Genomic DNA, 25,499 nt, shown 5'->3' with positions numbered 1-25,499 from the left:
GCCTCAGCACTTCTTTGGTGTCACTCCGGAGCCCCTTTTAGTCTTATAACTGGGTCACACATGGATGCCACCTTCAGGGGGCTGTCGCCTTTTGTAGCGTCCTGAATGGGCAGGGTGGAGCCTAACACGGTCAGGGTTGAGTGCTCTCGTCTGGCGTCTTTTCCGGTCTGTGGGAAAAAGAGAAAATAAGCGTTAGTGACAGCGCCCCCAATCATGCCAGGGTGGTACTGCTTACCACAAGAGGATCCCTGGTCACACATACAGTAGGTGACATGCTCAGACACAAAACATATCAGTTATTAAATTTGTGATACGATCAGAGATGGACACCCACCACCCGCTCCTTGACTCTACATATGCTGCAGCAGTTAAGTCTAAAAACGTATCTAAAGAATCAATTCACTTAAATGGGCAGTTTGACAAGAAAAATCGATTCAGTAAAGTGAACCAAAATGCCTGTCACTATCACCTCGTCTATTAATCCCTTCATGACTCTTCATGATTTATCCCATTCGTTTAGTTCCTGGGTCCAGTGCAGTATTCACAGCAGGGTTACTCAGGACCCTTTCGTAATTTAAATGACACAGTATTTAAATGAATTAATTCCGGATATTAAACTCGTCCCCCTTCGAGTTGTGTCACCGAGGCCCATCCATTCCCTATGGTGGCACATTTCTCTGGGCTCCTTTAACGAATAAACCCAATAATTTAGCTGCTTGCTCCGTTTCTGTAATCGTTTCCCCAGCCCATTACACGAGCCCCCATTGTAGTTTTGTCATTAGCTCAAGTTGTTTTATTTATTCATCCCGACTGTAGGTTCAATTTCAATAATTACCCCAACAGCAGACTCTTATTGAGTCCATTTAGATCATCTCCATGAAGAGTGTAGTTTGGTTACCAGCATTCCCTGATGGGGACAATCTGTGATAAGATAAGGGGTCCCACTTGGTGAGGCTGTCACCTGCCACATGTCGCTATGGATTGTGAAATATAGTGTAGGTTTTATGGACGACAGTATGTGGAGACCCCCCAAATGATTAAGTTCAGGTGCTTCATCATTCACTCAGCTCCACTGACACACCAGAGAACTCATTGACTTCAAAGGTGGCACTGTCATGAGATGCCATCTTTGCCACAACTCAGTGTGTGAAATTTCTGTTCTGCTACACCCACCCCGTTCAACAGTAAGTGCCAGAAAATGAAAGAGGAACTGGTGAGGAGCAACAACAGCTCAGCTATGAAGTGGTGGCCTTGCTGAGGGAATTTGCGTGGTCTACAAGTTCTGAAATACGTAAAAACGGCCCACCCCCTGTGACATCACTCACAACAGAGGTCCACACTGCTTCTGGAAGCAACATCAGCAAGTGCATCAGAAGCTTCATGAAATGAGTTTCCAAGGCCGAGCCAAAGCTCACTATGCACGATGCCGTGCGTCAACGGGAGGGGTGTAAAACACGTCACCCACCAGTAGACCCCTGCAGCAGTGGAAACTGGAGGGATGAAGCACATGCTTCACTATCTGGCAGTCTGATGGATGAATTTGGGTTTGGTGGATGCCAGCAGAAATACTACATTCTGGACTGCTTAGTGACTACCATAAAGTGAGGGTGTTGATGGAAAAGTTTAGAGAAGGCCAGAAGAAGTTGCATTACTTCTTTGTGGACCTGAAGAAAGCAAATGACAGGGTGACTGAGAGGAGCTGTGGTATTGTATGAGGAAGTCGGGAGTGGCAAAGAAGTATGTGAGAGTTGTACAGGATATGTACGAGGGTAGTGTGACTGTGGTGAGGTCTGCGGTAGGAGTGATGGAGGTGGGATTACATCAGAGATCGGCTCGGAGTCCTTTGTTATTTGCAATGGTGATGGACAGGTTGACAGACGAGATTAGACAGGAGTCCCCATGGACTATGATGTTTGCTGAATATCATTGTGATCTGTAGGGAGAGTAGGGAGCAGGTTGAGGAGACCCTGGAGATGTGGAGATATGCTCTAGAGAGGAGAGGAATGAAGGTCAGTAGGACCACCAAGACAGAACAGATGAGTATGAATGAGAGGGAGGTCAATGGAATGGTGAGGATGCAAGGAGAAGAGTTGGCGAAGGTGGAGGAGTTTACATACTTGGGATCAACAGTACAGAGTAATGGGGATTGTGGAAGAGAAGTGAAGAAGAGAGTGCATACAGGGTGGAGTGGGTGGAGAAGAGTGTCAGGAGTGATTTGTGACAGACGGATATCAGCAAGAGTGAAAGGGAAGGTCTATAGGACGGTAGTGAGAGCAGCTATGTTATATGGGCTGGAGACGGGGGCACAGGAGACAGAGCTGGAGGTGGCAGAGTGAAAGATGTTAAGATTTGCATTGGGTGTGATGAGGATGGACAGGATTAGAAATGAGGACATTAGAGGGTCAGCTCAGCTTGAACGGTTGGGAGACAAAATCAGAGAGGTGAGATTGTGTTGGTCTGGACATGTGCAGAGGAGAGATGCTGGATATACTGAGAGAAGGATGCTAAGGATAGAGCTGCCAGGTAAGAGGAGAAGAGGAAGGTCTAAGAGAAGGTTTATGGATGTGGTGAGAGAGGACATGCAGGTGATGGGTGTGATAGAGCAAGATGACGAGGATGGGAAGATATGGAGCAAGATGATCTGCTGTGGCAACCCCTAACGGGAGCAGCTGAAAGAAGAAGAGGTAACTACCATAAAGTCTGGTGAAGGACGGATCATGGCAGAGTTTGGGTGAGGCCCCTTGGCACCAGTTCCAGACATCTAAGACAAATTGATACTTGAGTTTGGGGAAGACCTTTTTCTGTTCCAGCATGACTGCGCCCCTGTGGTCCATAAAGACATGGAGGTACTCAAGAGGCCTGCAGAGAGCCCTGATCTCGACTGTGGAGATGAATTGGAACACCTAGTGCCAACCTGATCTCCTCATCCAACATCAGTACCTGACCTCACAAAATGCTCTTTTGGCTGCTTTGGCACAAACTGCCACAGGCAAACTCCAGAAACTCATGTAAGGAAGAGTGGAGGCTGTTACAGGAGGGCCAACTCCATATTAATGTCAATGGAATCAGAATGGGATATCCAGCAAGCTCATAGAGGTGGGATGGTCAGATGTCCACAGACTTTTGGCCATAGAGAACCACTCTCCAGGGGGAATCCTGTTCAATTCCAAATCGCCTTGCACTGTGTCCTCTAGAGTGGAAGTCAGTCCTGGTGTCACCTCACAGCATTTTACTTTTTTGCCACACAACCATGGGCTCATTCTAATGCAGGGGTGGGCAGCGTCAGTCCTGGTGGGCCGCAGTGGCTGCAGGTTTTCATTCTGACCCAATTGCTTAATAGAAACCAATGATTGTCAATGTCATACCTTATTTAACTTTATGGACTGTTTAGTCTGCAATGTCATGTTCTCATATTGTAGATTTTTTCCTTTCCAATGAAATCATCTAAATGACCTGAAGCCTAAAACAGATCATTTCCAGTCTGTCACATTTTACTCTTAAGTCTTTTATTAAACTAAATAGTGCAGGATGAATCCACACACAGGTGGAAATGGAGACAAGTCAGATGGAGAACCACTGGCTCCTTTGTCATTTGCATCTTATTACTAGTAAGGAGCCATTAAAAGCAGTAAATGCAGCTGTTTAAGAATGAAATAAGCAATTAAGGGTGGGGAACCTTAACAAGCGAGACCACTGAAATGAAGAAAAATGTCACTTGAGCTTTGAGTGCTTCATCACCAATAATTGGCTTCTCATTAAGAAACTGGCTTGGAACAAAAACCTGCAGCCTCTGTGGCCCTCCAGGACCGACATTGCCCACCCCTGTTCTAGCGGATACCCCACACTCTCCACTGGGCTTCCTCCACTTTTTTAAAAACCGTGTTGGTCAGCCTGGGGCCAGCTGGATGGTCTGTCTGGCCTGGCTTGGCAGTTCTGAACCCGAGGCTGGCATGGACGGTTTACTGAATCAGTCAGGCAACAATCTATGGCTCTATAGAGAGACTGCCCTCTAGTGGGCTCTGCTAGCAAGAACTCTTTAAGCCTAGAACTGGATCAAGAAACTTTGAAGATAGATGGATGGTTACAGCTGGTGGTCCGACCTCATTCTGCTGCCTTCTTTTTTTTTATAATTTGAATCCCTCTGTCTTCACCAAAGCTCAACCTGCAAAGTCTTCCTGGTATGATTTCACTAAAGAGCCCCCTCTACTGGCCAAGTCAGTACTGATCAGCTCTAAGCAAACACTGAGCCCCTCCCACACACACTTACCCACAATGCCTCCATCGTCACCATCCTGGCACACGGGGCAGCACTCTCCAGGTGGCAGGTACAGCTGATTGCAGTTCAGGATCTTCTCACACTTAAACTCTTCACACAAGATGATCCCTTTGTCACACACGCAGATCTGGCAGGGCCGAGGTTTCCAGATGTCCTGGTCGGCATACATCTGACCATTCTGGAAGCAGTTGAATTTTTTATCTACAAAGCAAAAAAATACAAAACAAATATGAGGTGAAGGGGCCCAACTTGAAACCTGTATCACAACAGACCACCAGGAGGTGGTCCTCAGCATTAGAACATAAGAACAATCTGGACGAGAACAGGCCATTCTACCCAACAAAGCTTGCCCGTCCTATCCACTTAATTCTTAAAAAAAAACATCAAGTTGAGTTCTGAAGGTCCCTAAAGTCTTACTTTCCACCACACTGCTTGGTCGCTTATTCCAAGTGTCTGTGGTTCTTTGTGTAAAGAAAAACTTTTTAATGTTTGTGAGAAATTTCCCCTTCACAAGTTTCCAACTGTGTCCCCGTGTTCTTGATGAACTGATTTTAAAGTCACCGTCTTGATCCACTGGACTAATTTCCTTCAGAATTTTAAGCACTTCAGTCAGGTCTCCTCTTCATCTTCTTTTGATTAAATTATAAAGGATCAGCTCTTTTAAACTTTCCTCATAACTCATCCCCTGTAGCCCTGGACTGAGCCGAGTCGCTCTTCACTGGACCTTTTCTTGTGCTGCTATGTCCTTTTTGTAGCCTGGAGACCAAAACTGCACACAGGACTCCAGATGAGGCCTCACCAGTGTTTTATAAAGCTTGAGCAGAACCTCCAGTGACTTGTACTCCATACGTATGTGCGTCTCAGGAACTGCAGGTCTGACATTGTGGTCAGCAGCACAGCAGCACCGCAGGGGATTGTACTTTCTCCGGTCCTGTTCAGCCAACATACATCAGACTTCCAATACAACTTGGAGTCCTGCCACGTGTAAAAGTTCACTGACGACACTGCTATGGTGGGCTGCATCAGGAGTGGGCAGGAGGAGGATTATAGGAACCTAATCAAGGACTTTGTTAAATGGTGCGACTCAAACCACCTACACCTGAACACCAGCAAAACCAAGGAGCTGGTGGTGGATTTTAGGAGGCCCAGGCCCCTCATGGATCATCAGAGGTGACTGTGTGCAGAGGGTACAGACCTATAAATACCTGGGAGTGCAGCTGGATGATAAACTGGACTGGACTGCCAATACTGATGCTCTGTGCCAGAGAGGACAGAGCCGACTATACTTCCTTAGAAGGCTGGCGTCCTTCAACATCTGCAATAAGATGCTGCAGATGTTCTATCAGATGGTTGTGGCGAGCGCCCTCTTCTATGCGGTGGTGTGCTGGGGAGGCAGCATAAAGAAGAGGGACGCCTCATGCCTGGACAAACTGGTGAGGAAGGCAGTCTCTATTGTAGGCACAGAGCTAGACAGTTTGACATCTGTGGCAGAGCGAGGGCGCTGAGCAGACTCCTGTCAATCATGGAGAATCCACAGCATTCACTGAACAGGATCATCTCCAGACAGAGGAGCAGCTTCAGCGACAGACTGCTGTCACCGTCCTGCTGCACTGACAGACTGAGGAGATCGTTCCTCCGCCACACTATGCGACTCTTCAATTCCACCCGGGGGGTAAACGTTAACATTATACAAAGTTACTGTCTGTTATACCTGCCATGTACTCTCCACCTTGCACTTTTTAATTTGCACTGTGTTTTTATCACTCTTTAATTTAATATTGTCTTTATCAGTATGCTGCTGCTGGAGTATGTGAATTTCCCCTTGGGGATTAATAAAGTATCCATCTATCTATCGATGTGTTATATAGTGCCTTTCATATCTATCTATCTATCTGTGTTATCTGCGTTGGGTTGGCACCCTGCCCAGGATGGGTTCCCTGCCTTGTGCCCTGTGTTGGCTGGGATTGGCTCCAGCAGACCCCCGTGACCCTGTGTTCGGATTCAGCGGGTTGGAAAATGGATGGATGGATGGATATCTGAGTTATATAGTATCTATCCATCTATCTTTTGATGTGTTATATAGTGCCTTTCATATCTGTCTATCTATCTATCTATCTATGTCAAGGCGCTATATAACCTGACATTCCTCTTAATGGCTTCCTACATGTAATTCTTTACATTTACTGACATTAAATGTCATCTGCCACAAATCTGTCCAAGCCTGTCTGCTGTACAAGTCCCTCTGTGATGATTCAACAGATTTCACCTCTCTTGGTGTCATCTGCAGACTTAACCAGCTTGTTCTTTATATTCCTATCCAAGTCCATCCATCCATCCATTTTCCAACCCGCTGCATCCGAACACAGGGTCACGGGGGTCTGCTGGAGCCAATCCCAGCCAACACAGGGCACAAGGCAGGAACCAATCCCGGGCAGGGTGCCAACCCACTGCAGGACACACACAAACACACCCACACACCAAGCACACACTAGGGCCAATTTAGAATCGCCAATCCACCTAACCAGCATGTCTTTGGACTGTGGGAGGAAACCGGAGCGCCCGGAGGAAACCCACGCAGACACGGGGAGAACATGCAAACTCCACGCAGGGAGGACCTGGGAAGCGAACCCGGGTCCCCAGGTCTCCCAACTGCGAGGCAGCAGTACTACCCACTGCGCCACCATGCCGCCCCCTATCCAAGTCATTTATTTTAATTACAAATAGCAGTGGCCCCCCTCACTGCCCCCTGCTGGTCACCACTCTTAACATCAGCCAATTCTGATGAGGTTCTGCACACCATCACCCTCTGCTTCCTGTGTCCTGCAGCCATCTGTAACGGTAGCTACATACTTTATGTGCTTTGTGTCCGCCCCTTGTTCCCTTTATATGTCCTAGGGATTAAGTATTTTAAGGATATCTCTTTAAGAGGAACAGGGGGCCAAACCACGCCTGTGGGTCTTTGCATAAATGTGCTGGTGTGTGTCGTAAGAGGAGGAACCGACTGAAAAAAGACAAGGAGACACACATTTTGAAAAAGGAGAGGAGAAGGAGCTGGGAAAGAGGATTAGAAGGGAAGTGATCCATAAGGCATGAAGTGCTCCGTATCTAAATAGGTTCGGAGCATGGAAAAATGAGTGCTGGCTGACCAGGGGAGGACATTGGTGTCCATGGCGCTGCCTTTTTATTTGTCTTCCATTGAGGGATGTTAACGCCATTACACTCGGGTGAGGTGGACTTCGGCATCCAAGATAAGACTTGTCTCCAAGCTGGTGAGGACGCTCCTTTTGTATCGTGACCGTGATATATTTGACCTGTGCGCTGGATTTTAAATACCCAGCCTGGTTGGATCCAAAACCAAAAAATGTTCAATCTAAAAGGGACTGGGGAATGCTTATGGGGTGTATGGTTTCATTTATCTTACTAGGGGGCTTCACCCCCTGCTTGCTTCGCTTGCCAACCCCCCTGCCTGCTCTATGCGCCAGCAACTTTACGTCTCTACTGATCGTGTAGGTGGATTTCACTTTCACCAAACAGCAAAACTTTTAATTCTCTTCATTGGGAAAAAACACTACTTTTCCCTGATGGCAACACGAATTAGAACAGGGGTGTCCAAACTAATTTTTAATTGGCTCACAACAAATTCTAAAAATATAATGAAATATAACCCACACACTAAACTTGTCCTTAACTGTATTGTACTTCTTAGGTTTAAGACAAGGTTGAGCTACTGTCTCGATCAAGGCAGTGTCTTCACAAACAAGCGCAACCAAAGAACATTTTGCTTTGGGTGACCAAAAATGTCAGAACCAAAGAAACGCACAATAGCAACTGAGTGCAGAAGATATCAGACATGCTGGTGTGATGGACGGCCGGCAGCTCAATCCAGCCGGGACAGCCCTGAAGTGGGAGGATGGGGAAAGGCAGCTTTTTCAGGACACTACCTCCCCCAAAACGCTAGATGGCAGCTCCCCTGGAGTGTAGCGGTGCCCCGGATTCCCACAGAGGCATTCTGGGACTTGTTGGGTGCCCTGGGTGCCGCCAGGGAGAGCTATTAAAGGACCTGGGGAGTCATGCCCAGAAGTGCTTGGAAGTCATGAGGACGGAAGCCCCACTGTACTTCTGGGCTGATAAAAGACTTGGGATTCTCCATCTGACCCGGAAGTGCTGGCAAGTCACGTGGGAGGAAGAGTAGGAGCACTTCCGGGTCAAGAACTATATAAAGGACTGGTGGAGACCCAGCAAGCGAGGCAGAGTTGGGAGGAGTGTGATGGAGCTTGCTGGGAGGTGAAGTGGAGAAGAAGAATTGTGTTTGTGTTTTGAATTAATTGTGTTTACTGTGGCTGTGGTGCTCTGAAGGCACATCACAAGGAGGCAAAAGAAATTAAAAATACTTCTTGGTGATTTTTTCCCGTGTCCTGCATACTGTCTGTTGGGAAACAAGTGGGCAACAGTGCCACCTAGTGTCCATTGAATGAATGAATATTTCTTCCTAGAAGTCAAGGGCACGTTTGTCTATTTGATTTGCAATGAAACTATCGCAGTGATGAAAGATTATAAAGTGCATCGACACTACGAAACCAACCATCTGACCTACACGTCCTACACCGGTGCCAAGCGAGAACAGAAAGCTAAGCAAATGGCAGCCAGTCTGCTAGCTCACAACAACAGGATTTTTTCCCAGGATAACAAAACACAAGAAAATGCTCAGTTAGGAGGTCGCGCAACTCACTGCCCGTCACGGGAAACCTTTCATAGATGGTGACTTCATAAAGCAGAGCCTCACTAAAGTCGCAGGAATACTGTGCACAGGAATTCAACATTCGCTTGTCCAGAAATGCAGTTGTGCGGCGAATTGAAGATTTGTCAGCTAACTTAAATCATCAAGTGTCAGATAAAGCTTGTGCTTTTGATTTTTACTCAATTGCATGTGACAAGGGCACGTTGTGATACAATAAAAGGAAGCCCATTCATGGAGAGCTGTGATGCTGTTTTTTCTTTAAGCATATTCAATTATGAAGCATTTGATTGATTAGCTAGCTTAATACACTGGAGGTGAGGCAAAATACTGTAGCTCACCTCTAGTGGGTGACCCAGGCCTTCCTATATTTCTCTGTATGTGGCCCCCAATGAAAAAAGTTTGGACAACCCTGAATTAAATGATCTACAAGTCTCCGACTTAAAGTTTAAATCCGAACAATATATTCAATCTCTTTTCGCTGTTCCGTTAATTCACCGAGTAATAATTTCCATTTCTTTGTGCTTATGCGATCTTTACTATCCGTTTTTTGAGAATTTCGAATTGTCATACTTCCATTATCTCTAACCTGCTCTGCATGTGTATCTCGCCGATGTTTTTGAATTCTTTACAACGTTCTGCTTTGTCATCTACTCTTTGTCTTTTATTTCCGGCCCCGAGCCTGGTTAAATCTCCTGGCACAAAGTCTCGTCTTGCGGGACGTGAAAGTGTCTCTCTGAGAAAATCACGTCTCGTCTCCTTCCAAGATTTTATGATAGAGATATTATCCATCCATCCATTTTCCAACCCGCTGAATCCGAACACAGGGTCACGGGGGTCTGCTGGAGCCAATCCCAGCCAACACAGGGCACAAGGCAGGAACCAATCCTGGGCAGGGTGCCAACCCACCACAGGACACACACAAACACACCCACACACCAAGCACACACCAGGTCCAGATGGAGTATCGCCACGACTGCTGAAGGTCTGTGCATCAGAGCTGGGGGGTCCTCTACAGCGCATCTTCAACCTGAGCCTGGAACAGGGGAAAATCCCGAGGCTTTGGAAAACATCTTGCATCACCCCAGTCCCAAAGGTATCACGTCCTGGTGAGCTGAATGACTTCCGGCCTGTCGCTCTAACATCACATGTGATGAAGACCATGGAGCGGCTGCTGCTTCACCACCAGAGTCCACAGGTCCAACACGCCCTCGACCCTCTGCAGTTCGCATACCAGGAGAAGGTGGGAGCGGAAGATGCCATCATCTACATGCTACACCGATCCCTCTCCCACTTGAACAGAGGCAGTGGTGCTGTAAGAATAATGTTTCTGGACTTCTCTAGCGCCTTCAACACCATCCAACCTCTGCTCCTTAGTGACAAGCTGACAGAGATGGGAGTAGATTCATACCTGGTGGCATGGATCGTGGACTATCTTACAAACAGACCTCAGTATGTGCGTCTCGGGAACTGCAGGTCTGACATTGTGGTCAGCAACACAGGAGTGCCACAGGGGACTGTACTTTCTCCAGTCCTGTTCAGCCATCGGACTTCCAATACAACTCGGAGTCCTGCCACGTGTAAAAGTTCACTGACGACACTGCTATCGTGGGCTGCATCAGGAGTGGGCAGGAGGAGGAGTATAGAAACCTCATCAAGGACTTTGTTAAATGGTGGGACTTAAACCACCTACAACTGAACACCAGCAAAACCAAGGAACTGGTGGTGGATTTAGGAGACCCAGGCCCCTCATGGACCCCGTGATCATCAGAGGTGACTGTGTGCAGAGGGTGCAGACCTATAAATACCTGGGAGTGCAGCTGGACGATAAATTGGACTGGACTGCCAATACTGATTCTCTGTGCAAGAAAGGACAGAGCCGCCTGTACTTCCTTAGAAGACTGGCATCCTTCAACATTTGCAGTAAGATGCTGCAGATGTTCTATCAGATGGTTGTGGCGAGTGCCCTCTTCTACGCAGTAGTGTGCTGGGGAGGCAGCATTAAGAAGAAGGATTCCTCACGCCTGGACAAACTGGTGAGGAAGGCAGGCTCTATTGTTGGCATAGAGCTGGACGGTCTGACATCCGTAGCAGAGCAACGGGCACTCAGCAGCTCCTGTCAATTATGGAGAATCCACTACATCCATTAAACAGTGTCATCTCCAGACAGAGGAGCAGTTTCAGCGACAGACTGCTGTCACTGTCCTGCTCCACTGACAGACTGAGAAGATCATTCCTCCCCCAAACTATGCGACTCTTCAATTCCACCTGGGGGGGTAAACGTTGAACATTATTCAAGTTATTGTCTGTTTTTTACCTGCATTTTTTATTACTCTTTAATTTAATATTTTTTGCTGCTGGAGCATGTGAATTTCCCCCTGGGATTAATAAAGTATCTATCTATCTATCTATCTATCTATCTATCTATCTATCTATCTATCTATCTATCTATCTATCTATCTATCTATCTATCTATCTATCTATCTATCTATCTATCTGTTATATAGTGCCTTTCACTCTATCTATCTATCTGTTATATAGTGCCTTTCACTCTATCTATCTATCTATCTATCTATCCACCTAACCTGCATGTCTTTGGACTGTGGGAGGAAACCCACGCAGACACGGGGAGAACATGCAAACTCCACGCAGGGAGGACCCAGGAAGCAAACCCAGGTCCCCAGATCTCCCAACTGCGAGGCAGCAGCGCTACCCACTGCACCACCGTGCCACCCACTAGAGATATTATAATAGAGAGATATATAACCGTCTACACGTGGAAGTGTTTGCGTCTGTCTGGCCCAGAAGTGAGAGGTGGAGTCGGGGAAACAGAAACAGAAAACTCACTTAGCAGTGAATAACACAAGCGGGGCCAGCACATCAGCAAAATGAAGCCTCGGAAGAAAGACAGTCACTTAGCTGCCAACACTGGCAAAATGGTATCCCTTTTACTTTTCCTCCCGCCATTAATACACAAGTGAGGCGAGCACGTCGGCAAGTCGAACGCTCCTAGGAGAGAGACGCCCAGAGTCGTTCCTTTCAATTACCTGACGTCTCTACGTTTCAGTTTATTTTCTGATGATTTCAATCATTTCCAGTACCCTGGGCTTTTTACAACATGGGCTTACACGGCTAGTATTTGTATATGTATGTACAGTATGTGCAGTGAATAGTCATATTTCTTTTTTTTTATTTCTCTAATTTCTTTTTCGGCTTGGACGTTTTTCTGGATAATGCATTATAAATGGGGTTTCGTCATATTAATTAGTATCTCTTTATTTGTTCAGCTTTTTGTGTAGGATTTTCTAAAGGGGAATATGTTTTATAGTTCTGTTTGGGTTTTCAAAATATATACTCTTGTTTGTTTAATTGACTTAATTGGTCTGGTGGTTATTTTTTCCATCCATCCATTATCCAACCCGCTATATCCTAAATACAGGGTCACGGGGGTCTGCTGGAGCCAATCGCAGCCAACACAGGGCGCATGGCAGGAAACAAACCCTGGGCAGGGCACCAGCCCACCGCTGGGCACACACACACCCACACCAAGCACACACTAGGAGCAATTTAGAATCGCCAATGCACCTCCTAACCTGCATGTCTTTGGACCGTGGGAGGAAACCCACGCAGACACGGGGAGAACATGCAAACTGTGGTTATTTTTTGCATTACATAAAGGACACCTCCATCACAGGGGATCAAATTAGGAGTAAGGTTCTGTCCGTTTCCATGCCTGATATAATTAGTCTCTTACTAAGAGCAGGAGGTTCTCGTGTGTGGCGGGCTCCTCATCTTACGTTTGGAGGAACTCTCTACACACCAACACACCACACCTTGAACTGCCACTTCTTTTAGTTTGATGCCCACCCTCTCAGGTGGCACCTTATCAAATGCTTTCTGCCAGTCCACATCAATTATCTCATCTGCTCCTCTCTGGTCGTATCCTTTTGTTTGCTCCTCATAGAATTCCAGCCTGTTAGTAAAACACGACCTCCCTCTTCTGACCCCACACTGACTGTTCTGTCCTTGCCAGGTGTTGCCCAATCTTATTTTTAATAATTCCATCCATGTTAAGCTTACTGGTCTGTAATTGCTTGGATCTGCCCTGTCACCCTTTTTCTATAATTTGATAATATTTGCCATTTTCCAGTCCTTTGGAATCTGCCCTCTGCGCAGTGACTTCCTAAAAATAAGCGTCAAGGCTTTATCTCTGCACTCGCCAGCCTTTTAAAGAACTCGAGGGTAAATATCACCATCTCACGCTACACAGTAAAGCACCAGTCCAGTAGTGGCTGCAGCCAATGCACTCCATGCCTCCCTGCTCTGTCCTCTTAAACAAAGTGGCCCAAGCGCAAAGCTTCAAGTGACAACCTCAATCCAAGTGGGGCGCCATCTTCACAGTCAGGGGTTGGGCCCCCTTTAGCGCAGCTGCCCTACACGGCTGTACAGTACTGAGGCCTCTGAATCCAATTCACGTCCGGCAGCTACGAGTGAGAACATCGAACCAAGTAAAGTGAACTTTAAAGGCTTAACCAGGATTGGATTTGGGTGTAATGAGAGGAGCAATTGCAGCAAAGGGGAGAGAGCCCACCATGAATAGAAAATGACCCCCCTGCTACACCTGCCCTGTTCAACTGTCAGTCCCCTGATAAGGAAGGGGGAGCAGCAACAGCTCATCCACCAAACAAAACTCACAGAGCGGGGCCACCAAGTGCGTAATAACGACCTGTCGTCTGTGACATCTCTAACCATGGAGGTCCACGCTGCCTCTGAAGGCAACATCGGGACAAGAACTGTGCATCGGGAGCTTCAAGAAATGGGTTTCCATGCCCAAGACCGAGATCATTACCCACTATTCCAGTGGACTCTCGGAGCTGTGGAGACTGGAAGGATGAATCACACGCTTCACCGTCTGGCAGTCTGATGGACAAATTTGGGTCTGGTGGATGCCAGGAGGATGCTACCATCTGGACTGCATAGTGCCTACTGTAAAGTTTGGTGGAGGATGGATCATGGCAGGGTTTGGGTGAGACCTCTTGGTTCCAGTGAAGGGTCCTGTTAATACTAAAGCACATAGGGGCATACAGCATGAGGCAGATGGTCACAACAGTCTGGGGGAGACCCTTTTCTGTTCCAGCCCCTGTGGTCCATAAAGACATGGAGGTACTGGAGAGGCCTGCAGAGGGCCCTGAGCTCAGCCTTTGGGTTGGATTGAAACACCAACTGCCAGCCAAGGTCTCCTCGTCCAACATCAGCACCTGAACACACCAACACTCTTTTGGCTGAATGGGCACAAATTCCCACAGATGCACTCCAGGATCTTGTGGAAGGAAGAGCGGAGGCTGTTACAGGAGGTCCCACTCCATATTAAAACCCATGGTTTTTGAAATGAGAGGTGTGATGATCAGATGTCCACAAACTTTTGACCACACAGGATATGAGAACCACTGTCCTGGGGGAATCCTGCCAATTCCAAATAGCAGGTCCAGGTGAAAACATTGCACTGTGTGCCTACAGTGGATTTTGGTCCAGCTGGGCACATCCCAGGCCTGATTTGTTCTCCTGTCACTTCATGGCATTTTACTATTTTGCCACACAACCTTGGGTTCATTCCAGCAGATACCCAAAATTTACCAACAGTGGGCTTCCTCCACTTTTTTCAAAGTCAGGGGCCAGCTGGATGATCTGCCCAGTCTGGCTTGGCAGTTCTTAACTGGATTCTGGCATGGACGGCTTATTGGATCAGTCAGTCCCCAATCTAGGACTCTGAGGAGAGGCTGCCCTCTAGTGGACGCTGCTAACACAAATGCTTTAAATCTGTAACTGGACTGAGGTTACAAGATGGATGGTTACAGCTGGTGGTCCATCCTCATGCCCCTGCCCACTTTATCTTAATCTGAACCTCTTTAGAGTGCGTTGGCATACCATGCCACGTCTTCCTGGAGTGACCTCAATACAGTAGCGTAGCTGGAGGGGGTGGGGGCAAGGGGGGACATCTGTCCCCAGGCGCAGCATCCAGGGGGCGCCAAATTGATGTTTCTTTCTCTTCCCCATTGCATTTTGGCAAACAGGAGGGGGCGCAAAATCTTCAGTTGTCTCCGGGCGCTGAAAACCCTAACTGCACCTCTGCCTCAATAAAGAGCTCCCTCTAATGGCCAGGTCAGCACTGACAGCTGCAAAGTCCTCCCACCATCACTGAGCCCCCAGCAAACCCCTGCCCAACCCGCCCCTCCAGAACACCCTGCACATACCCTTGTCCTGGCACATTGTGCAGCATTGTCCAGGTGGCAGGTATGGCTGCATGCAGTTCAGGACCTCCTCACACTGGACATCTTCGCACACGACGACCCCATTGTTGCACATGCAGATCTGACATGGCTCAGGTTTCCAGATGTCATGTTCAGTGTAAACTTGACCATTCTGGGAGCAGCTGAGTTCATTACCTGCAAAGGAAACAACAAAAACAAATATGAGGAGACAGGGCCAACTTGAAACCAGCACCTCAACAGACCACCAGGGGGCGCTCCTCAGCATCACACTCTGCACAGTAAAGCACCAGAGAGGTGAAGTTCAGTATTAGAGGCTGCCAATCCACTCCATGCCTCCCTGACTGGTCACTCCACCAGAGTGTCTGCCCACCCAGGGTCCACACCAGGTGGTGTAAGAGGGTGGACAGTCAGTAGAGTTGGGGGGCATACACTGATACAGCACGTTGCCACGCCCACCACATGGATCCTGGTTGGCAACCCCCCAGGCCGACACTCAGTCCAGTCCTACCCTCCAGAAATCGTGGGCGTCCCCTTGGCCTAGTTAGCCACTCGAGTCCTCAACAATGAGGATGACCCTTGGGTAATGGCGCCACATGGCCGTAGTGCTGTAACTGACGCTCCCTCACAATGCAGGTCATGAGCCTCACTGGGGGACTCTGAGCAACACAAAGTCACACCAGCGGTACACAAGGACCCTCCAAAGAGACACAGTGCCGAAGGGGTCCAGTCTTTATCTCAGGTCAATGGATAGCGTCCATGTCTCACAAACAGGAAGCACCAGGACTCTAAAGACTTGGACTTTTGTCCTGTTGCAGTGATATCAGGACCACCACACACTCCTTTCCAGTGACCTCATGACCCCCCCATGCTCTCCCAGTCTGTCACTGCTGAGGTAATTAAACTTCTCGATGAGGTTAACACTCTCTCCATAGACAGACCCCCTGCTGATGGCTGTGCCCACAAGGTCACTAAAGGCCTGGCTCTTGGTTTTTATCAGGACCCTCACAAGCCCAGACACTCAGACCCCTCACTCAGTCTCTCGAAAGCCCCCATCAGAGCCTCCGTCGACTCCGCGAAGATCACAGCATCGTCTGTGAATCTCTCTTCACCAACAGATGCCCCACAGCCACTGGAGCCCACGATCCTGCCCACCACCCAGTCCATGCAAGCATTGAACAGAGTAGGAGCAGAACTCACCACGGATGGACCCCCAGAATCAACTGGGAAAAAAAAGACCACAACCCATAAACAATGTGCTTGAACCTCACACCTCACCAGACAGTCCTGAGCACTCACCAGAATCTCAGCTGTCTGTGGGAAGCAAATCAGGCAGTGAGTGTGATGGAGAAGACCAGAGCTGCACCGGTCCTAGTGACTGTGACCACTGGGGGGCAGCTGTGTGCTCATCTTAGAAGTGGGAGTTGACCCTCAGTGCTCTTGTACGCTCACAGTGGCTCTTCACAGGTACTGCAGCTTCACTTACTGGTGTGATGATACTGGCTGATGTGCCCACAAAGGCTTTGACCAGGGTGATGCCCAGCCACCAACATTACCTGAGGCAAGCATGTTGATTCAGAGGTCAGTCAGAAGAACTGGTGGTTATGTGGATTGTAAACTAAATTAAACTAAATTAAGCCCATCTCTTCTCTGATTATAAATAAAGCGATAACACCTCCGTCTGTCCGTCTCGGTGTCTCTGCCCCAGCTTGGGTGTAATGTCGTCTGGCGCCCACAAGAGGGCGGAAATGTCTTATGAACAAAGGCAAGTGGCCGGAGTATGCCGCGCTGTCATGTCAGTGCCAGTCAAAGCCCCCCATAGAGCTGCTGGATGAGGGGCGCCGGCGCTTCTTTAATTACCCAAACAGCGTCCCTCGGGGTCTATTGCGGGGTTTGGGGGCGTAAAAAGGTTTCGAGCGCACGCCGCTTGACTTAAAAAAAAAAACAACCTGATCGGCTCTTAGTCAGAGCTCGTATGTCTAACGTGACCATTTATTTTTTTCCTCAAATCGGAACATCTACTAATTTTTAGGTAATAGTATGTGTATTCAAGAAAACGCATATTTCTCCATGGTTTTTATTTATTAATGAAAAGAACAGGAATGAACACGTGAAAATAAATCATTTATATGGTCTTATATTTTTCTGAAGAACAAATTTGCTTAAGTATATTTGGTGTTGATTTCAAATAAGAATGAAATTCTTGGCAGGATTTTTTAAAATTCACTTTGGTAATTAACATTGCTTTAATAACTGCGACTCGTCCACATTCATATTCATAAGAGAAAAGACCCTTTCTACGGGTGCATTAGTGCCGGGCAGACATAAAATATATTTAATAATTATACGAATGTTCGTATGATTCAAATTATTGGTGTGAAAGTGTTTGAACAATTCCACCCAACGACTTTCGGTTGAAACATTCCCAGTGTTCCATTCTGTTACTTTTTGCGATGTAATGTGAATACTCATCAAATACTTCTGTATCTTGGTTACAATTAATAAATCCCTTTGCAATCAATACATCCATTACACTTTGAATTTCTTCCCACATAGGTATTTTGGTTAAATTCGCCCATTCAAATATTTCTAATTCTTCACAGAACAAAGTCCACTGCTCCAAATATTCTTTGCTTATTTTATAGAACTCAGCAGCTGTAGTTTTCATATATTCTTCGTCAGCAGCACTGCAGCCATTTTCTTGCAATTTTGCCATTAAATTACGAATGGAGTAACAATAACACACGTCAATAAAAAAAAAAACAATAATCAATCGTCACGAAAGATGCGCAAGCTGTCTACGTGTACTCGCAACTGAGGAGCGAGCGAGCTAGCAGGCTTCTGACCGACTTGCATGTGTGTGAAACGTATTGCGCATGCGCCGTCATCGCCGCGCTGCAAGGCGCTACCGGAGGATTTTTTGATTTTTCGCACACTTTTTATTGAAATTGTTACAGTGGGTTGCTGTCTTTCTGAAAACGGGACATTTCGGCGTCCCGAAGCTGTGTTTGGGGACAATGGGATAGGCTACCTAAAAACGGGACGTATGGTCACGTTAGGTATACCCGATGAGGAGAGACAGCAAGAAGCACAAATGACGCTCACCCGGTGAGCCGAGGCTCCTCAACGCAGGGCGCGGTCGACGCGGACGGACTTACAGCTAAGCTCGTGGGCGCTTGTGACTGCAGGATCCCCAAAGATCGGATTAATTAATTATTCCAGCAATTATCGGGCCCAGTTTATTTAAATTATCAGATTTATTGTTTTGTTACCCTGGATTATTGATTAAATTCATTCACGTAATTCAGTTTACCATCCTTTATATTTTGTCGCCTAATCCATTAATTCCCTGCACTCCTTCCACGATTTACCCCAATCATTTAATTCTTGAGTCCAGCACAGTATTCCACAGGTGTGGACCCTTTCGTTATTAAAATTGATTTAATTTATTAAATTAAAGTCGTCCCCTTTGTCACTGATGTCTGTTAATTCACTATGGCAACTCACTTCCCTGTGATCGTTTAATGAATTATCCCAAGTATTTCGCTGCCAGCTCCATTTTAGTAATCGTACTACATGAGACCCCCCCAAAGGCTCAAGCTTTTTATTTATTCATTCTGACTGTATTGGCTCCAGCAGACCCTCGTGACCCTGTGTGCGGATTCAGCGGGTTAGATAATGGATGGATGGATGGATTTTATCCCGTGTCCTACATATGCTCTGTTCAATCTGCCCTGGTCAACTGCTGTTATTGTGAGGTGGAAGCATTGATGAGCAACAACAGCTCGGCCTCTGTGGGTCCACCGCGTGCTGAAGGGCATAAAACAACAGAGTGCCCCCTTAAAGCGCCCCACCATCACCACATTCCTGGGGTGACCTCACTAAAGAGCTCCCTCTACTGGCCAAGTCAGGACTGAGCAGCTCTAAGGCCCGCCCCCGCAACACTGAGCCCCTCCCACGCACACACCCACTCTTACCCACTGTGTCTCCATCACTTTCGTTCTTGCAGATGGGGCAGCACAATCCCTGTACCAGGTCCTGCTGCTCACAGTCCAGGACCTCCTCACACACAATGTCATCGCACAGGATGTTCCCACCATCACACACGCACAGCAGGCAGGGCTGAGGTTGCCAGGCCTCCTGGTAGCCGTACACCTGACCATTCTGGGTACAATTGAGTTTATTACCTGCAAAGCAAAAGAAAATAAAAGAATAAATGTGAGGGGGTGGGGCCAACCTGAAACCTGCAGCTCAAAAGACCACCAGGGGGTGCTCCTCAGCATCAAACTCTACACAGCAAAGCAGCAGAGCGGGGAAGTCCAGTAGAGGCTGCCATCCCAGTGAATATCTCACTGGCAATGAGAAATTCAGGGCTCCATCTAGAATTTGGCCAAGCAAGGGGAGGGCAAACGTAACAAGAGGGATGATTGCAGTGAATCGGAAGTGCAGAAAGCCCACCATGAGAAGAAGACATCCCTACAGCCTGCTTTAAGAAATCACGGAGTCCAAAGAGATGAGCCCTCCATTAATAATGCCAGCTGGGCATAAGATATAGGTGTCAAGTTGAGCAATTGCAGGACATGCACTGAGTGACCAGTTAAGAGAGCCAACTGGGCAGAGGGTACAGCAGACAACTTCATGTCAATAGTACCAAGTGGGCATGGGGGGCCAGGAGAGCCAACCAGCCAAAGAGTGAGGTGTTAAATAATACTGCTGACTTGGCATAGGAAAAGAGCTAAAGATGGCATCTAGCCATTAGTGCCATCTGGGCACAGGGCATAGCAGGACAACTGAGCCAAAAGAGTGCAAAGCTGGGAATCGATTCTTCTACAGAATCTGAAAGTTGTCCCCTTTAGGCCCAGACTGTAACCATCTAAGGAGATGAAGCATGAGACGGGTGCTCTCTAGGCCAATCTGTGCCACCCTATATAGGATGTGGGTGTGGGGGTAAAGACAGGGTGCCCAGAATGGCAGGGACACACTACAAGGGGAAGACATTGAGATCGGTTCTTAGACGACAGGCATCCAAGGTTGTTTGTGGGGGCTCAGAAATTGAGATCCGAACCCATAAGTGCCCTTCTATGGGGTACAAACTGGGTTTTAGATAATTTGCATGTAAAGGGGGATTGAGACGTTGGTCCATATGGTGCCCTTGTGTGTCACAGAAACAGATTGTGTCCCTATAATGTGCTTCTAAGGGGCAGAAATTGAGCTCCTAATCCATATAGCGCCCTTGTACGGGGCAGAGACTGAGACGGAATCCCATATCAGGTGCATGTGTGGGTGTAGAAGTTGACGTCATGTCCCATATGGAGCCTTTGTGTGGTGTGGACATTGCAGTGAGGTGCCATTTCATGTTCTTTTAAGAGGGGTAGAAATTCAAAACCTGACGCATGATGGCACATGGGAGCCATTGTGTGTCTCCTCAGGTATGGATTGAGCTGGGGTCCCATATGCTGTGATCTTAAGGGGTAGAAATTGAAATCCTGACCCATATAGCGCCATTCTAAGGAGTATAAACTGAGATAGGAGCCCATATAGGGTGCATATAATGGGGTAGAAATCAAGAACATGTCGTATATAACATTCCCCGCATGTTGTAAAAACTGAAAATTGTGTCCCATACAATGTGCAGGTAAGGGTGTAATTGATGGTATGTCCCATATAGCGCCTAAATATGGGGTGCACAGTGCAACTTGGTCCCATCTAATGCTCTTTTCAGACCCTCACCCATATGGCACCCTTGTATGGCATTGAATGTCTGTATAAGGAGGTAAAATCTGAGATCTTGTCCCATATCGTGTCTTTGTAAAGAATTTGAAGAAATTCAATTTCAGTCCCTTATGGCGTCCCTGTAGGGAGCAGACATTGTCCCATCACTCGTATGCTTGGAGAAGGACGGATGGTCACATTTGGACCCCCAGAACATGTGTCTTAAAACAAGAGCAGGGTTGCTTTCCCATATGGTGCCCTTGTTACAATAAACATAATGAAGATTATTGTCCTTTAATGTCACCCTTTTAAGGGGTCACAGATTGAACTTTGGGACCACATAAACAAAACAAAATCAAAGCTATGGTGCCTTACAGAGGATAAAGGTTTGTGTCCACTTAGTGCACACAGAGGGGCTTCAGGCTGAGATGTTGTCCCCGTGGACGTTCAGACCAAGTAAGCACACTTAGATGGGGTCTCCCTTGTAATTCCGTCCAATATAGTGCCTTGTAGTGTAGAAGAAGCTGAAACTTGGTGCCAATTTGTGCCCTGATAGGGGAAAGAAATTGAGATCCCATCCCATAAAGCACCCTGTAATGAGACAGGGGGCCACCGAGGCTCCTCTCCACCACCAGTCCTGACTTACGAGGGGAGACTTCACAATTTAATATACCGAGATCTTCAACCACCAATCCCTAAGGGTACATGTCATTTATAGTGCATCCCGAAAGTATTCCCAGCGCTTCATCACTGTTTCCACATTTTGTTATGTTACAGCCTTATTCCAAAATGGATTCAATTCATTTTTTTCCTCAGAATTCTACACACAACACCCCATAATGACAACGTGAAAAAAGTTTACTTGAGATTTTTGCAAATTTATTAAAAATAAAAACATTGAGAAAGCCCATGTCCATAAGTATTCACAGCCTTTGCCATGAAGCTCAAAACTGAGCTCAGGTGCCTCCTGTTTCCCCTGATCATCCTTGAGATGTTTCTGCAGCTTCATTGGAGTCCACCTGTGGTAAATTCAGTTGACTGGACATGATTTGGAAAGGCACACACCTGTCTATATAAGGTCCCACAGCTGACAGTTCATGTCAGAGCACAAACCAAGCATGAAGTCAAAGGAATTGTCTGTAGACCTCCGAGACAGGATTGTCTCAAGGCACAAATCTGGGGAAGGTTACAGAAAAATTTCTGCTGCTTTGAAGGTCCCAATGAGCACAATGGACTCCATCATCCATAAGTGGAAGAAGTTCGAAACCACCAGGACTCTTCCTAGAGCTGGTCAGCCATCTAAACTGAGCGATCAGGGGAGAAGGGCCTTAGTCAGGGAGGTGACCAAGAACCCGATGGTCACTCTGTCAGAGCTCCAGAGGTCCTCTGTGGAGAGAGGAGAACCTTCCAGAAGGACAACCATCTCTGCAGCAATCCACCAATCAGGCCTGTATGGTAGAGTGGCCAGACGGAAGTCACTCCTTAGTAAAAGGCACATGGCAGCCCGCCTGGAGTTTGCCAAAAGGCACCTGAAGGACTCTCAGACCATGAGAAAGAAAATTCTCTGGTCTGATGAGACAAAGATTGAACTCTTTGGTGTGAATGCCAGGCGTCACGTTTGGAGGAAATCTGGCACCATCCCTACAGTGAAGCATGGTGGTGGCAGCATCATGCTGTGGGGAACTGGGAGACTAGTCAGGATAAAGGGAAAGATGACTGCAGCAATGTACAGAGACATCCTGGATGAAAACCTGCTCCAGAGCGCTCTTGACCTCAGACTGGGGCGACGGTTCATCTTTCAGCAGGACAATGACCCTAAGCACACAGCCAAGATATCAAAGGAGTAAACTTTTTTCATGTTGTCATTATGGGGTGTTGTGTGTGGAATTCTGAGGAAAAAAATGAATTTAATCCATTTTGGAATAAGGCTGTAACATAACAAAATGTGGACAAAGTGATGAACTGTGAATACTTTCTGGATGCACTGTATTGCATTTGAGGTCACAAACAAGCAGGCACAGAGGAGGACACACAACGGACAGTGGAATTGAAGAAAAATGTCACTTACCACTTTCTTCATCCTGGCACATCCCTAGTGGCACAAGAAAAAGAGGAAGAGTAGCGAGCAGCAGGCAAGTCCAGCGTGGCACACAGGTTTCCATGTCTAAGGAGCACTTGTGTGGAAGACAAAAAGAAAAGGAGAACAAGCGCACTGTGAGCTCACGTCGAGGAGCTGCGGCTTTTACAAGGACCTCACAAGACGGCCCCCCGACAACAACACCCCACCCACCCCAATCAGGTTGAGGCATCTAATCAGCGCACAGAAGGCGGCAACCGACACTCTCGGCTGCTCTAAACAGGGACAACTCGGAGACACTCTGCTTCAGAGCTCCTGTGCCAGTTCTATGCCAGTTTGGCTCACCCAGCTCCCTAGGCAGCTCAGTCTGGTCACTGCGATTCACAAAGTCCCCAAGTGGCAGGACTCAAGACTGCTGGGGATGCAGCCAGGCTGATACTGACCAGGCAATGTGCCCCCCAATTTAAGTATTGACCTCCACTCTGTGTGTGACCCTGAATGAGTCTCTTCACCTGCACGTTATAATGCAGCACATACTAAGCGCCTTTGCATAGTTAGTGTGTATTATTTAAAGGCGCTATATAATACCATAAGGTTTTTGATGCGGAGTCCTCCCCTGATTCCCTGTGTAACCCCAAGTGAGTCACTTCACCTGCTGGGCTCCATGCTGTAATGCTGCACATGTAAAGTGCCATGTGTACCAGGTAAAGGCGCTATATAACATAAGCAAATCGACCCTGTGGTCATCCAGTGTAACCTCGAGGGAATCACTTCTCCTACTGGGGTCGGGGGTCACATTGCGAAAATATGCAGAAACGTATGAAGTTGTAAAATGCCTCTAATATGTAAAGGCACTATATAATGTCACCTGGCTTTGGTTCAGCCTCTCCCATTTAGTTCCAGTGTCACTTCACATTCTGGGCCCTGTGCCCTGATATGGTGTGATCTACGTAAAGGCACTATATAACATCAGCTGGCTTTGGGTCTCATCTCTTCTGTAGATTTCCAGTGTGACCCTGAGTGAGGGGCTTCACATTTGTGCGCCATTCTAAGGAGTATAAACTGAGATAGGAGCCCATATAGGGTGCATATAATGGGGTAGAAATCAATAACATGTCGTATATAACGTCCCCCGCATGTTGGAGAAACTGAAATTGTTCCCATATAATGTGCAGGTAAGGGTGTAATTGATGGTATGTCCCATATAGCGCCTTAATATGGGGTGCACAGTGCAACTGGGTCCCATCTAATGCTCTTTAAGTTGCTCACATCAATGAGTGCCGTTAAAAAGTCAATGAGGGTAACTAAGCCGCCAGGGCGTGCAGCAATAAGACGCTGCAAGCAAGCGATTGTGCGAAGAGAAGACTGACGCAATAAATCGGAGCTGCATTGGGGGGGGGGGGGGGGGGGGGGGGGGGGGGGGGCATTTACAAAATTAAAATGTGGCTTTAAAAAAAGGAACTTGTTATGGGGCGAAGCGTAGAATACGGTAACTATAAGTCACGTACGCCTTATAAAGTAAGGGTTAGCGGTGTAAGCGGAGTATTAATCAGTCGTTTCAAATCTTAAAGTTGTACGATCGTCAATCAGCTCATCTCACGTAACCACCCTAAAAGAAATGAAAATGTATGAATGGCTTTGCTCACTTGGGGGGGGTGTGGGGGGCATTATGATCAGCTTGCCGAAAGGAGGCGCCCCGCGCCGAAGAGAAAATGAAGACATCTTGATAATCCAATTCTTTCTGCCTGGCTACACGACTCAAAGGGGTCTCAACTTCCACACATTGAAAAACAAAAATATGGACAATATGCAGTTGGTGCAAATTTCCTTCAGATAGTTTTTTAATTATGTAAAGGCGCTATATATGAATGCTTTTGGTTCAGTCGCCCACCTTACACTTCCAGTGCTCACGTTCGGTGACCCACTTGATCTGCTGGGGCTTACGCTGCAATACTCCACTTGTATAGCGCCTTTGTATTGGGGAGGCCGCTAACCTGTCCACAGCCCGCGTGAAACAAGTCCGGCAGCATTCCGCGGCTCTGGGGGGTCTTTAATTGAGCTGCTTGGTCAAGCCCCTCGATGTTATCAGGTGTAACCGGTTACGTCCTTTCAGTGTCGTCCTCGGAGACACACCATGTCAGCGTGTAAACAAGCCCACCGCTTAATGAATATGCGAAGTGCTTTGTAATTCAATTAATGAAAGGCGAACTTCTGCATGCCCGAGGGGTCTACGTTCAGGACATGGCGTGGGACCACCTTGTGCTGCGTAAAAAAGCATTCGGTGACATTCACATTAATGGGATGGGTGCATTATAGCGTGTGAATCCCCCCCGCGGTTCTTATTGTTTTTATAAACTAGGGGGCTCTGCCCACCTGCTCGCTTCGCAAGCCCAACCCCTACGCGCTGGTCACTTCGCGGCTCTGCCGCTCGCG

General features: G+C 47.4%; 1 protein-coding gene across 1 annotated transcript; it reads right to left on the bottom strand.

Annotated features, from left to right (window-relative positions):
- LOC114656496 (cysteine-rich motor neuron 1 protein-like) lies at nt 1-23,079 on the bottom strand. Its single transcript, XM_051930463.1, has 5 exons — nt 23,058-23,079; nt 19,255-19,464; nt 15,263-15,454; nt 4,268-4,477; nt 1-167 (listed from the first exon to the last, which is right to left on the bottom strand). The coding sequence occupies exons 1-5, from the start codon at nt 23,077-23,079 to the stop codon at nt 55-57; spliced, it is 747 nt and encodes a 248-aa protein (XP_051786423.1). The 3' UTR covers nt 1-54.
- Between the last annotated feature and the right edge of the window lie 2,420 nt (nt 23,080-25,499).

Source organism: Erpetoichthys calabaricus, chromosome 8, assembly GCF_900747795.2.
Source record: "Erpetoichthys calabaricus chromosome 8, fErpCal1.3, whole genome shotgun sequence".
In the NCBI taxonomy this organism is placed as follows: Eukaryota; Metazoa; Chordata; class Cladistia; order Polypteriformes; family Polypteridae; genus Erpetoichthys; species Erpetoichthys calabaricus.
This window is presented reverse-complemented; position numbering and strand designations above follow the sequence as displayed.

Bases quoted from the DNA above. Each gene is read 5' to 3' on its own strand.
- LOC114656496 (XM_051930463.1), bottom strand. From the start codon at position 23,079: ATGTGCCAGGATGAAGAAAGTG. The intron at 19,465-23,057 runs GTAAGTGACATT...TTTGCTTTGCAG, and splicing joins GTGCCAGGATGAAGAAAGTG to GTAATAAACTCAATTGTACC. The intron at 168-4,267 runs GTAAGTGTGTGT...TTTTTCCCACAG, and splicing joins TGACGATGGAGGCATTGTGG to ACCGGAAAAGACGCCAGACG.